General features: G+C 35.2%; 5 protein-coding genes across 5 annotated transcripts; 4 read left to right on the forward strand and 1 right to left on the reverse strand.

Moving 5' to 3' along the window:
- Positions 1 to 462: 462 nt before the first annotated feature.
- Positions 463 to 686, forward strand: RO3G_13974 (uncharacterized protein; the record flags this gene model as incomplete). Its single annotated transcript, XM_067668558.1, has 2 exons — positions 463 to 614; positions 671 to 686. The coding sequence occupies 2 exons, from the start codon at positions 463 to 465 to the stop codon at positions 684 to 686; spliced, it is 168 nt and encodes a 55-aa protein (XP_067524659.1).
- A 2,727-nt stretch (positions 687 to 3,413) lies between these two features.
- On the forward strand, positions 3,414 to 4,244 carry RO3G_13975 (lactoylglutathione lyase; the record flags this gene model as incomplete). The annotated part of the gene is made up of 5 exons (XM_067668559.1): positions 3,414 to 3,417; positions 3,604 to 3,694; positions 3,748 to 3,882; positions 3,937 to 4,150; positions 4,206 to 4,244. The coding sequence occupies 5 exons, from the start codon at positions 3,414 to 3,416 to the stop codon at positions 4,242 to 4,244; spliced, it is 483 nt and encodes a 160-aa protein (XP_067524660.1).
- A 1,349-nt stretch (positions 4,245 to 5,593) lies between these two features.
- On the forward strand, positions 5,594 to 6,818 carry RO3G_13976 (uncharacterized protein; the record flags this gene model as incomplete). The annotated part of the gene is made up of 3 exons (XM_067668560.1): positions 5,594 to 5,911; positions 6,048 to 6,105; positions 6,181 to 6,818. 3 exons carry the CDS (start codon positions 5,594 to 5,596, stop codon positions 6,816 to 6,818), a joined length of 1,014 nt encoding a protein of 337 aa, XP_067524661.1.
- Positions 6,819 to 8,197: 1,379 nt separating this feature from the next.
- On the forward strand, positions 8,198 to 9,538 carry RO3G_13977 (uncharacterized protein; the record flags this gene model as incomplete). Its single annotated transcript, XM_067668561.1, has 7 exons — positions 8,198 to 8,438; positions 8,493 to 8,571; positions 8,622 to 8,736; positions 8,802 to 8,882; positions 8,935 to 8,946; positions 8,994 to 9,221; positions 9,278 to 9,538. 7 exons carry the CDS (start codon positions 8,198 to 8,200, stop codon positions 9,536 to 9,538), a joined length of 1,017 nt encoding a protein of 338 aa, XP_067524662.1.
- Positions 9,539 to 10,911: 1,373 nt separating this feature from the next.
- RO3G_13978 (uncharacterized protein) lies at positions 10,912 to 12,844 on the reverse strand (the record flags this gene model as incomplete). The annotated part of the gene is made up of 7 exons (XM_067668562.1): positions 10,912 to 11,541; positions 11,709 to 11,834; positions 11,885 to 12,119; positions 12,172 to 12,254; positions 12,309 to 12,353; positions 12,404 to 12,669; positions 12,739 to 12,844. 7 exons carry the CDS (start codon positions 12,842 to 12,844, stop codon positions 10,912 to 10,914), a joined length of 1,491 nt encoding a protein of 496 aa, XP_067524663.1.
- Between the last annotated feature and the right edge of the window lie 1,087 nt (positions 12,845 to 13,931).

The following is a 13,931-nucleotide window of genomic DNA, read 5'->3' on the forward strand; positions in this document are numbered from 1 at the left end:
AGATGAATTGATAAACTGACGATATAAAGAAGGATTTACATTTATTATATACACAAATATATATACAGCATGTACATATATAAAAGGAAGAATAATTAAAATTTAAAACGAAAACACACGAACAGTGACTTTTGAATAATCCATCCATCTTGTCCGCATCGCTTCTTTCCATTGAACTTGATTTGACACAAGTGTCACATTTTCAGTTACTGAACAAGCAGGAGACGATATCTGTTTATGATTGGATACGGACAATAAGACAAGTTGACTTGATAATCGAATATCAAGTAGGGCAAACTTTTGAATAATTCTCCATTTCATTGTGTCAAAGTCCGTCGAACGAGGTACACAGAGAACGACAATGTTCTCACAATCATAGACCAACTTGATTCGAATCCTCTCTTCGTCCTTTTGTGAGCTGTTGCAGTGACTACTATAACTAATCGTGCTGATATTCGTGCTATGGCTGCTCGTGCTAACACTCGTACTGTGGCTACTCGCGCTGATGTTGGTATGATGACTACTCGTACTCATATTGACATGCTGATTGTAACACTCATTCGTGTTCAAGTTGAAGAAAGAAATATAAATATCCGAACTAGTCATGACTGTCGGTAAGCTCAACAGATCCTTGCAAAACCTTTCGAGCTCTGTCTGTCGATGCATATAGTGCTGATGCCTTTTGATCCAGTAAGATGTTTTGCTGTGATTCATCTGTGGGGCTGTCTTGTCAATCGTTTTGAGCTGTTGAGCAAATTGAATAAACTCTGAATAACGTCGTTTGATCTCGATGGTATCATGATTTTCAAGCTCGATTTGAATTGGATACCAAACATGTTTATTCTGACGTTCATAAGGTTTCACTTTAATATCCTTGATGGAGCAAAATACCATTTCACAAGTGGAAAAAAAAAAAAAAAAAAAAATCTAAAAGTAAAATAATGTGGTATTATTTATATTAAAAGTGGTTCGATATTTGGTTCCAATGGACAGGTCCTGTGAAATAACCCCAAGACGTGGCCTGGGGCTGTTATTAAGGGGTGAAAGGGAAAGGATTGGGATGATCAACCTCTTTTCTCCACAATGGCCTTTTATTCTTTTACTTTTGACTCAATCATTTTTAGAGACACATAAATCACCATCCATAAGAGAGGACACATCAGAAAAAGCACATTTATTCTCCTTTTTGTTGAGTAGACATCTTTTTCCTATGGAATGAGATCAGATGTCTAGAGGAAATCATCGATGACAATAGCCTGTCTACGTGAATGAGACAAGAGGATCTTCATACCCAACATCAAAGATTGAATAGACGCGTATCATCTTTTTAATCACTGCCTATCAAGGGTTTGTATCATTTTTGCATAAACCCCCCTTTGATTAGAAAGAATGACACATCAGCTTCATGATCGAAAGAGGCTTGCTTGGTGACAGCTTCAAATGACTGCCTCACGTGAGCACACCACATTTCACTCCAGACAAACATCACAGATACTTTCCGTATCTTAAAATAAATTCAAGCAGTTCCACAAGGAAATCTCATCCGGTACCCCATCTCCTTTTATGCTCTCGTCTGATTTGTTTTTGAATAATAAGACTGGCTGCTGATGTCTCTAGAAATTACGTGCTTCTCTCTCTCTCTCCTTTGATATACTTGTTTTACTTTCATACTAAATAACGATTATTAGCTGCTGGCTTCTGTTAATCTCTATCACGTATGTCATAGAAACCAGGATATAGTCCATGGCAAAGCTATCTGTATATTCTATCACCAGTCCCATACACAAGATAACACGAAATGGCTATTAAAAGTAGCTTGATGATACCAGTCAGTTGGCGGTATGCAACAACAGCCACTTTTTATGAAACCTCTTTTTTGTGAATAAGACAAGAATGAAATCGACACACATGGTTAGAAATAGCTCCGTGTCTTGAAATTGTTTATCAAAGCCCCTGCTCTAAGCATACTTGATTGATCCTCTAGAGATCTAACTTGAGCAGTTTGTTCCTTTCGAGGTCTCACAAGTACTGTTTACATGTTCTGAGTCTCTCGGTCACAATATTCAAGAACGTTTACTTTAATAGCATAAGCCCTATTTTGATCTGAGGCCATAACCACTTTCCTTCTCTTTTTACTTTTTGTTGCAGTGTTAAAAGTAGTGTTTTGCTCAGTACATTCATCGGAAGACGAAGAAAGTGGCTTGTGATCTATGCAGCTTGTGTAGTGCGCCTTTGTTTGTCATGTAAACATTTGCCTAAAAAAAGAGCTTGATTGAGTAAGCAATCGGGTATAATTCAAAGGTTATAGAACTAATCCAATGTAGATTTGAAGAATATGATCCCTTGAATACGCTAGTCATACCAACCAAGGTCGTCCTTTACTGCCGCTTTTGGAGTTTTTGATATACAGTGGTAGGACAACGTACATGTATCTCTTTTGTTCTTTGTCGTCAAATTTAATAACCACTCAGAATATGAATAACGCAAAACAGCTATATCCCGAAAGTTGAAGAAAACACCAATCATGTTTTTTAACAAAAAGAAAAGAGAACATGAGATAAACTTGAATGATTTCTTTCGACATTTTGGGACTTTTTTTTAAAAAATCCTCTTGAAGAAAAAAAATATATATCCTTACGCTAATTTTGCTAGGCTCTTTACCAATTATACCAATTCAATGAATTTAGAAAGTAAGATACCATGTTATGTATTGAAAGTAACAAAAAAAAAGAATCCCACGCGCATTTCAATAGTCAATATAGCTACCTTAAAAGTGACGACTTTAGGCCTTTGTCCTTCAAGAACAAAGTGTGTGTTATTTATCATTCTGAAATTGAATACAACTCTTTAATGTGGAAAAGCTTTTAACTACCGAATAAGGCCATTTCAAAAAGCAAGATAAATCTACTTTATCAACCTTCATGCTGAGTGATATAACCCTCTATGCTTTCAAACATTATTCTTTATACTTTAGTTATCTTTCACTTGTGGTTTTAAATCCTGTTATACTAAAGGTCCCTACTTGTTTTCAACCATGTAGTTTGTTTATATTTTTATAAGATTTTTTTTTTAAAAAAAACAGGATCGAAAGTTGTACGCATACACTATATCCATTTCTCTTTACGTTCTTAGTAGATGCTGGTTCTTTTAGGCCTCATTCTCGAATATATAAAGGAATACAAGAGTATGTGACTAAATCAAACGCGAAATAAAGCATCAATCATCAGAAAAGCCAAGACTTCCTCTGTTGTTTCTAACTTTTAAATTAAAAGAACGTGGTGCATTTTCTGCTTGCTTATTAATACATCTTGAAAGCGAACTATTTGAGAAGAGTAGCCCTGTAACAAAAAAAAAGACACTAGTAACCTCTTTTTTTATTTGAACAAAGAAATGATAATGCGATGTGTAAGTATATGCGTAAGTTGATAGTATAACTACGTTAATTTTAGCAAAGACATCAAAATTGCGTAAAGATACTATCATGTCATTTTTTCTTTCTAGAAAATAATTGACACCTTTCAAACTCATTTAAAAAGAGCAAAATCCGAATCTTTTCCTTTTTTTTTTCTTTTTTTTTTTTATTATACAATATCATGTCCACAGATCCTAGTAAATACGTTTTTAACCACACTATGATCCGAGTGAAGGATCCCAAGGCTTCCATCAAATTTTATACTGAAGTGATCGGTATGAAGTAAAGTATACAAAAGAAGAGACGCGACATTCTCGGATACTGACGGAACATAGGCTTATTACTTCTGCCGACTATGAACAAAGCAAGTTCACATTATATTTCTTGGCTTTCCTTGATTCTGTTCCCGAATCTGAAGAAGAAAAGAAAAAGTTGGCCTTTAGTATGCCTGGTGTATTAGAGTTGACACAGTAAGTGAAGGGAATAGATGAAGAAAGAAAAAAAAAAATCTTACATCATATTAGTAACTGGGGTACTGAGAACGAAGCTGACTTTGCTTATGCAAATGGTAATACAGATAATGGACGCGGTTTTGGTCATATCGCTGTTGTTGTAGATAATATTGAAAAGGCTTGTGAGAGATTTGAATCCCTTGGTGTCAAATTCATCAAGAAGTTGACGGATGGTAAGATGAAGAACATTGCTTTTATTGCTGACCCTGATAACTACTGGATTGAGGTAAAGTCATTAGAGAGAGAGAGAGGAAAAAGAGACTTAGCATTTATTTAAATAGGTCATTGCTAATCCTTCCATCTCTGGCCCTCCTATTTAAGTGGTTAATAAAGAATGATTCATTTGTAAAAAAAAGACATCAGTTGTTTGTTTTATAACTCATTGTTTACTTTCCTAATGCGGTCGACCATCTTTTTATGGAGATTGAAAGAGTGAAAAATGTGACTGGCGAGGTTCATCCACTGAGCACATGCTCTGTTTCAACCCTTTTTGTGGCGAAGCTAGTCACCTTTCACAAGCACAAAAAACCCATCTTTGTGTGAGGGTCAAAGGCAAGCTGAAAATAAAAAAAAAAGAAAGGGGGAAGGGAAACAGTATGCAAAGGGCTTTTTTTTGTCATATTGATTACAACCGAAATAGTGTACAGTGCAGTACACAAACCTTTTGTGAATTCATCAAGCATGTATCCTTCTGAACCGAATATGCACAACTTCCTCACACGGATGCTGAAATGGTAGAATGAAAACTGTATCAGAACTTGATGATCATTCTGCGTCATGATAGCTTTTAATCTCTACAAGGTTTGAAATCAACTTTAAACCTAATTTAAAAAGAAATGCATAAATGTATCCTAGGCGTAAACCTTTTTTCTCACTGAAATATCATAAAAGTCTAAAGTTATTATTTGAGCACAAAGACAAAAGGAGATGATTTTATGAAATAGGAACGGTTTTAATAAAAAAAAAAAACACATTGATTGTATCGCTGTAATTAAATCTATGAAAGGGGAAGACGTTGTAGACAATAAGTCTTATTTCATAACCCGCTTGAAATACGTTTCATATTATTTATGCAATCTCCCTGATTTTCTCCCTTTTTTATATTTGGCGTAAAAACAAAATAATTTCATCATATCTTTTGTAAACTCAATTAATATACCAAGAAATAAACTCTTTTTTTAGATTTTCTATCTTTTACAGTTCATCAAAAGCATACTACAAATAATCGTCACATTAATATTCTGTGCTTTCATTTCTATTTTTTTTTTTTTTTTTTTTTTTTTACTAGTCTCCCTTTCATATCTTTTCCTCTCCCCTTTTTTTCTTAAAAATATAAATACATGTCTACGTGTTTGATATGTTTATTAGTTCCCCTCTTTCTCTCTCGCTCTCGATTATATAAATAATATATATTATAAAGTAAATAATGTTTTTGTATATTTTTCTACCTTGTACTTTATTAATTTAATAATTCAATAAAAAACGAAAAATGTCAAAGGGTAAAATAAATAAGGACCCTCTGAATATGCATCACAGCCTAAACACTTTCTCATAATTAGCAGCAACGTATATTTGTCAAAGAGCGGCCCATGCTATTTTACCTGAAACACTTCGTATATCCACCGACGGGCTATTTTACATCAACTCATTTATCGATGAATTTCTCTTCATGTTACTCACGACCACTAAACCTATCCATGTGCTCAATATCAAAACCAACATTCAACTCAAGTTCTTGCCCAACACCCTCGGAAGAAATGCGTTGATTGAGGCTGATGTCGAATTGATGGAAGCAACGGCTTGCAAACAAGGCACTGAGTATGAGATTTCTGCTATTCAAACAGCCTGTGCGCAACACTGTACCTTGTCGGACTATAAATCTCCGTCATCGGATACAGTCGTCATTTATCTTACAGCCATTGTTGAGCACATGGCAGAATATCTCTTGGCTTCTATTGCAGATCAAACAGAAGGAGATTATATTCGCGTAAGAGATGTACTGATTGGTCTATCGAATGATTCAAAAGTAAATCATTTATTTCACAAAATGAATTTAAAAAAACAATTACAAGTAAGGAACACTGATAGTGTGTGGATGTCTAATTAAAATCAAATTGAGTTAGAAAAAGGTTACTCCTACTGCTTTATTATCCATTCATAATGAAACTAAGTTTGAATCAAGTAAGGATTACCTGCTCTTGTCTATAACACGCTATTGATCTACAAATATAGGTTCAACTATACATTCGTCAACAGCCTCCTCCAGAAAATCAATTGACAGCGATACTTCTTCCAAGAGCTCAAAAAAACGATTCAGTTTCTTTCACAGCAACAAGAAAAAAACCCGACAGTCCAACCCACCCTCTTTTCCCACCAACACACTTTCTTCACCTCATCCTTCTCCTTTAGCAACTGACTTTGAATGTCTCTTTCAGTCGGGTCAAACCAAAAAAGTCTCACTCACCCCTAGCCGTCTAAAATCCATCGAAATCACTCAAGAACAACCCGCTCCTGTCTGTACTCCTCCCCTGACACCTGCCTCAAGCCTAGCCTCACGTCCCTCTCAACGCTCAAGACAGTCTGTCATTTTAGAAGAAGAAACGATCGAAAGGCCTTCGTCGAGTGTTTTCAAGCGTATCTCTGTGGGGACCCGACCGCCTTCGTTTCACGAATGCCTGATCACAAAACAAGACGAGTTCTCAAAAAGTAAAATAGAAAACCAAGGGCTTGTCTATCTGGTGCCTTCCACACTACGTCACAGGGTGAAAACAACCCACAGAGCGTGTCAGACGGAAGACACGATAGAAGAAGACGATCAAGAAGAATGGCTTATAGAGGATTGTAATAATAAGGATGAAGAATATGCTGTAGAATGGTTATTAGGATTTAATTAAATAAAAGAGTAGACTCTTTTTGTCCCCTTGTCAACTCGTCTTCTACCTCCCCCCCTTTGTCGTGTCCAGACGTGGGGAAACAGACCGTCGTCTTGATCTCTTTCTTCATCCGTCTCTTTTCGGCAGTTTCCCCCCATCAGTCATTCTAAACTTATTTGCAATCATCCACCTTTTTTCTTTATTATTTTACCCTGAATACGTCAGTGTTATAAAAAAAAAAGGATAGAAAGGGAGTAGGTGCATTTTGAATAATGCGAATGGTATTTGCTAGTTGAATGATCTTCAAGAAAACAACAAAAAAAAAAGTTCCTTATTTGGGTCCTCATTGCTAATTTCTGTAGATAACAGGTTCTAAAATATAAGATTGCAAAGAACAAAAGAGAAAGAGAGAGGAAAAAACCTGTTTGGGTAGGCATGCCCGCCTTTTTTTTGTACATCTATGTGAATGTAAAGAACAGGTTATGTCTTTTTTTTTAAAAAAAAAGAGAACGATGAACCAAAGGATCTCTTTGCACTCCAAATAGAAGTTTTGGTTTGAATGACTTCAAATAAGTTGCGATTCGATTTAAAATATATGAAATAAAAGACTGTTTCATTGGTTACGTTATCTGTTTATTGTTAAAAGCCAAAGGACTTAAGGAGAGGGTGTCTAGTGTTTTACGAGAAAGACGTGACACAGTTCCACGAATGAGTGATCTACTTGAAAGGGGAGGAAGGGGATATTTCAATGAGCAAGCATATAAAAAGAGGAGAGGTTGTCAAATGAATATTAAAATTTAACTTTCTATTGGTGTGTGTCTGTTTTTTTTTTTTTTTTTTTTTTTTTTTTTTTTTTTTTTTGGGTAGGCTTAAGGGTGTGTATTCTCTCCTTACTAATATATCCATGCTATAAAGCTCCTTTTCTACTCAACTGCAACCTTCCCTTTATAAACTTATGTATGAAACAACCTTGGATCCTTGAAAAGAAAATACAGTTAAAACTCTGCATAAAAGTAATGATAATCAACTATTTTTCTGTTTCTTTTGTTATTGTTCATCTTTCTTCTTTTCTGTGGCTCCTTCCATTTTATTTTCATTGTCATCTTTTTACGATAGTGAAGATAGGACGCATGAGGAAAAGAATAGTAAAGAAACGAAAAAAAGGAGAGAACTTTTTTTTTTGTTTCTCCGAGTAACAATTATAGTATCTTGATATACACACATATACACATAGGGAGTAAAGTGGTGAGAAAGAAAGAAAGAGAGAGGGAAAGAGAGTGAGTGAGTGAGAGAAAGAGAGATGACTTCAGATAACACAATATAAATGCTTTCCTTTTTCTTTTCTTTTCTTCTTTTCTTATTCTCGTTTCCCCCCCTCTTCCCTAAAGTCTTTCTTCTTTATGAACAGTACTGACACGAGGGTTACACTTCACTTGGGTGAAGTCAACCCAGATGCTTTAGAAATTGCTTCTGAATTAACGTCTCTTACTTGTATTACCGTATTGGCCGTCGCTTTGGGAGCAAAGACATTTGGTGAAAAAATGAAAACTCTTAACTATGGCCGTGTGCTTGTTATCTTGCTTTATACTCTCTCTTGGGCCTTTGCTGCTACTTCAGTTGTTGTTGTGTCTACGAATAATAGTAAGAATGAATTGCTTTTTTTTTTGCTTGTTTTTATTAAGTTTATTTGTATAGATAATATCATTTCATGTACACTTGGTATGCTTTCTTGTGATTTTTTCTATGCTGGAAGTAAAATTGTTGCTTATGCCTGGTACTTTAAAGAATATAGAGTTGATTTGTAAAATAATAAATATCGTATAGGCTGATTGAACGTGTACACTTGGTAACCGCTGTCAAGACAACACGTTTAAAAACAACTCAATACAAGATTCATATTTTATTACTCTGTCCTTATATTATCATTTTCGCTCTTATGGTAAAAAAAAATACACGGAGATTATCCGAATGATAATTAAACAACTTTTTTTTTTTTTTGTATAGTTGAGTTTTAGAAATATTTACTTAGAAGCTGATGGTACTTGTACGATCGGTCTTCAAGATGTTGCTAGTATCCCTCTCTTGGTAAATTATAAAAACACAAAAGCAATCGAATTTATTAACAAGTGTGGTTTAGATTTATGATTTTGTAAGATGGTTGAAAAGAAAGAGAGTAAAAACTAACTTTATTTTTAGTTTTTTAACATGTACCTTACATGGCTTTTTATGCGACCCTTGAGAAACATTGGTCGTGATACTCGTACTGATTGGAAGGCAACTCGTCTTTATAAGCTCGCTAGACGTACCTTGGTTGCTTCCATCATGTGTTTGTCGATTTCTTTTATTAACGTCCTGTGTGTCGTCATCACCCATGGCCATCAAAGAGGATTGGTTTGCTTGACAATGTGTACTGTAGATGTCACGGTAAGTTGTAGAAAATAGAAATATAAAAAAAAGAATGCAATATTCATCGCAAGTAGGTCAATGTCGTCACTGTCCACTGGGTTACTACAAGTGGTTCCTCCACTACTAGCAACGGTCGCACAAAGACTCATAACGATGATCATATCACAGCCGATATGACATTTGATGGTGATGACATTAGACATCACGAAAAATCAATGAAGTTTGATGGTCCTATGATTCAACCGCACATTTTGGAAGAAGATGACAGTCTTAGTATGAAATCGGCTGATTTATCTTACCAAAGTGAAAAGCCTATTAGCAAATATTACAACTAAAATCAGAGCTTGCTTTTTTTTTTTTTTCCTTGTCTTTTCTTCATTCTGAAAGTTTAATAAATAATATCTTTTCTGCTCATTATAAGCATCAGTGTTTGCTCTTTTTGATTATCATCCATTTAGTGAGGACTTTGGTTATAGAATTCTCGATCCAGGCGTTGTTTTGTGATTTGCTTTTAAAAAGAAGGACATCAGAGGTAAATGATAGAATATAAAGTACCCATCGATTGATGAAATGAGGGTCTTTGTCTTTTCTTTACAAGTTATAATGAAATCAACAGCTAGAAGTCCCAAATGAAAACAATATCTATTTATTGCTCATAGCTCAGTAAGAAACTGCTATTGTCCACAAAATCAATCAGGATCATGTTCGATTCTATATAACCTTTAATGTGTTTTCTATTACTCGTTTCATTACTAACATCACACAGTATTTGTCTGCTTGCCTTTAAGATTTATATATAAAAAACAGATGATTGGGATACCTCTTCATCAAAGATCAATAAATAGATAACCTCCTGAAGGACAAGTGTTATTTCTACAAGTTACCATAGTTACAGAACAGCACCACATTTCAGTGACAGGTTGAGTGGTTTACTGGAAACCATTGGATATCGCTTTCTCAATCAAAAGCAGTCTTTGTGACCGTATCAACATAAATTTTTTTTTGTCACACAATTCCCCTGGTCGTTTATAAATTCATTCGTGCCTCAAGAAAAGACGGTTCTTTTTTCTTTATCACGTATAATAACAAAAGGTAATTTTTATAGATAGCAGTGGAAAGTAAGCTAAAGATGAGACATAAAAGACATTTGCACGTCAGGCTGATTCCTGAAGATCAATATATCTATACCCAAATTTCTGAATAACTTTCCATATTGCTTAAATAAGAAACGTAATGAACTTTTTACTCATACTTATTTCTACTTAGGTTATAGTTCCTTTTTTTATTATAATAAAATCTTTATTTTAAAATATCTTTAATTCGTGTTGATCGTCTTATTTTTTATTATATCATTTGTATATAAACATAGAAGACAGAGATGATCTCGCTTCTAAAGCTCCTAAAATCAAAGAGTCCCCCGAATTGAAATATGTGAGGTATTTTTAATCCTTTCGATGGGCACAAATGTGAAACACTGACCTGCAAAAAAATAAAACAAAAGCAATGTTTTCTTTTGAAAGAATACGTACCATACATGTTTGAAACTCGTTACAAAATAAAGGCTCTTTGGAATCTTTTTATTCTATGCATATTTACATCATTATACTCCACCTTTGTTTGCTTATTTTTGTTTTCTGAGCAGTATTTCATTTTAATCATGATTGTTCTATGAGATTGCAGGGTATTTTTTTTTTTCTGCAGCGCAAGTTTAATTACTTTCCAGATTGATTCTACTGTTACTAGCACTATTATCCACACGAAGTTGGGTATTCTTGTGTGGGATATCTTGAGGTGTCAAAATCGTGATGGCTGTATGTCTTGGTTGACTGACTTCGATGCCTTTATTCAAGTCGTCCTTATCTCCCTCTACTTTCACAGTCATCTCTTCTTCATTTTGCTCGGGATTCGTTTGAACGACGATCGTCTGTTTATCGATCTTTGGGATTCGAAGGATTTTTTGTGAACTCAGTTCACTTGTTCTCGTCAGGGTTCGGCCAGCAAATGTGCCAATGTAAAACAGTGGGATCGTGATACCGTGTGCAATAACTGAGGCAAGCATCATGAAATAGATCACAGGTTTGATTACCTCACGAGCATGAGCGTTAGGTCCATCTGCAGGTATGGCCTCCAAGGCAACCGTGTAGTAAAAGATAGCGCCAACGCCAATGGGACCAAACCACCCGGTAAAGACCGCCTCACGCCAGGTGTGTATAGCAGGAATAAACTTGTAGAGAGCCATGATGATGGGAAGTCTTCGAAGCAAAAGAACAAGGATAGCCAAGACAATCAATCTCCAAGCTGTAATCTGGATAGAAGTGTCATTGAAAAGTGACCAAGGCTATTAAAATCGAATTGAGTTTCTGTTTCGATCAATACTAAATGAGAACCTACCATTGTGAGGCCAAGGTATACAAAAATGCTAAGATTAAGTAAATTATCTACCACCTGTTGTATTTTGTATAAAAAAAAGTTAGACAAAGTGCAAAATAAAACTGGCGCATTTACCTCCATTAAATGAGCATTTTCTGTCTCCACACGGAACCAATCGTCCCAAGTAAATGAATTACCAGCAATAAAACAAGCTAAAAGATCATCACTTCCAATCAAACCAACGGTGCCAATAAGGAAAAGCTTATAAAAGGTTAGAAGCCATACAAACATTGCAAAAGACATGAGCTTACTGATAAGGCAATTGAAAAGACAAGAAAAGATTCATTGTCAATAAACTTTTTTTGCTCGCAATACTTTAGTAATTTTCGAGCAATATAACCAACGATGAACCCTATGGCAACCGATAAAAGAATGTTGAAGGCCATGATTTTGTAGGCCCAAATGCCAATAGCAGGTCCTACATCTTTTTGTAAGAGATAGACTGCCAAGAATAAGAAGGGATAACCGAGACCGTCATTTGCACCACTACAAATGGAGATAAAGATTCCACAGAGTAAAGTAAATTAATCTACCCTACCTTTCACAAGAAATAATGTTGCGAACATGATGTGGGACATGTTTTTCAGCGAATTTGCCTTGAACGATAGAGTTTGCAAGTACCTAAGATTGGCTTGTAAGCATACTTTTTATCTGCTGTTCTCTTGGGTAACTTACTGGATCTGTAGGAGTAAAGCATGCAGCGATCATCAGCGATTCAAGCTAAGCAAGAGAATGAGAAGACAGTTTAAATAAAGTGTATCTCTATTTACAAAATTCAATCCGGGAATCAAGGCCCAAACGAGTAATCCGCTTACTAACCACATGTAGATCATGACAGGACCCAGTAGAATGAGAATAGAGACCAATTCTTTACGCAAATAGGCCTTTGGTAACGCAACACCAGCTGCCATCACTTGTATGCCAATGACAAATCGACAGAATTCTTTTGTAATGTTCTCTTCTTGTCCCCATGCTTCAATGTTTACAAAATTTGCACACAGTGGTCCAAAGATTATGCCACATATAATCGCAATAGCTAGAAAGATATTTGTAAAAAAAAAAAAAGAAAAGCAAAGGAAAAAAACATTATTTAATTCTTATTTACATGCTTCTGATAAATAGAGTCTTTCTTTTATAACAAGTGAAGACAGTCCATAGAACAAGATGAACCCGCCAAGGATAGCGCTGACAATTGAAGCGGTGTCTGCCATTTTACAAAAATACTTTCTCTTTCAAGCTTTTTTTTTTTTTAAGAAAAAGTAAAAGGGTACAGAATCCTTGTAATGTGTATTATGACTCAAGCCAAGTATAATAACTTGAAAGAAGAAGAAAAAAAAAATCCATTCTACTCTGATTCATTTCTACGCGATTATATACCCAATTGCTTGGTGTTACGCAAATAGTGACCATTTAGAGAAGGTCATACAAGTCAGATACGTTGCGCTATTTTTGCGATACGCTTGTCGGAAGTAAAAGATTCCGATTAAAGACAGCTACAACCATTGTCTGATGCAGCACATACTTTTTTTGGATTTTTGTAACATGGACGGATTCTGTTTGTCAACAGATCACTTTATTTTTATTCACTTTTGCCTATTCACCTACATGTCCAAATGCAAATCTTTTCAGAAGAAAAGATAAAAGGCTTTGGTGGCAAAGACGACTTCATGAACTTCTATCTTGAGATCAGATAAAAAAAAGTACATTATGCTCTAATTTCTGGGCGTTCTATTCCCGAGATTAGCTTTACGATCTATAGCATACAGAACAGACCCCCTTTCTTGATCAATTTCTGTTTTTACAAATCGAATCAAATCTACTTTCTCACCCCCCTAAAAAAATTACAAAAAACTTTCTAATTAAAAGACTTTTTGAATTATTTTCTTTCAAAAGGATCACTCTTTGCTTCAATTGATTCACAATAGGTTGTTCATCAAACATCAAAACATGACCGCATTTTGTTATTTGGTGTACAAGATGAATTACTGTTTCAATCTCTAACCAAATAAAACAAATGCATTCTATACATTTTTTTAAAGAACACAGAAAACTCTAAACAGCAGCTTATTGGAAAGCAATCTTTGATGTTTTCTTGCAGCAAGAAAAAGGGATTGGCTTATCCATTCGAAACAAATCATACTCATCCCCCATCAAATAACACATTGAACTCACACAGAAACTTTCAGTTTCCCTTCCAGGCTGGTCATCTCTATCAGCAGCAAACGGGAAGCAAATCCTCTAGCAAGGTGATCATGTTCTTTCTGCTGGATTGGTCTGTTGTAGCACTCGTTCCAATCT

The sequence above is a fragment of the Rhizopus delemar genome, genomic scaffold (genome assembly GCF_000149305.1).
Source record: "Rhizopus delemar RA 99-880 supercont3.13 genomic scaffold, whole genome shotgun sequence".
Taxonomy (NCBI): Eukaryota; Fungi; Mucoromycota; class Mucoromycetes; order Mucorales; family Rhizopodaceae; genus Rhizopus; species Rhizopus delemar.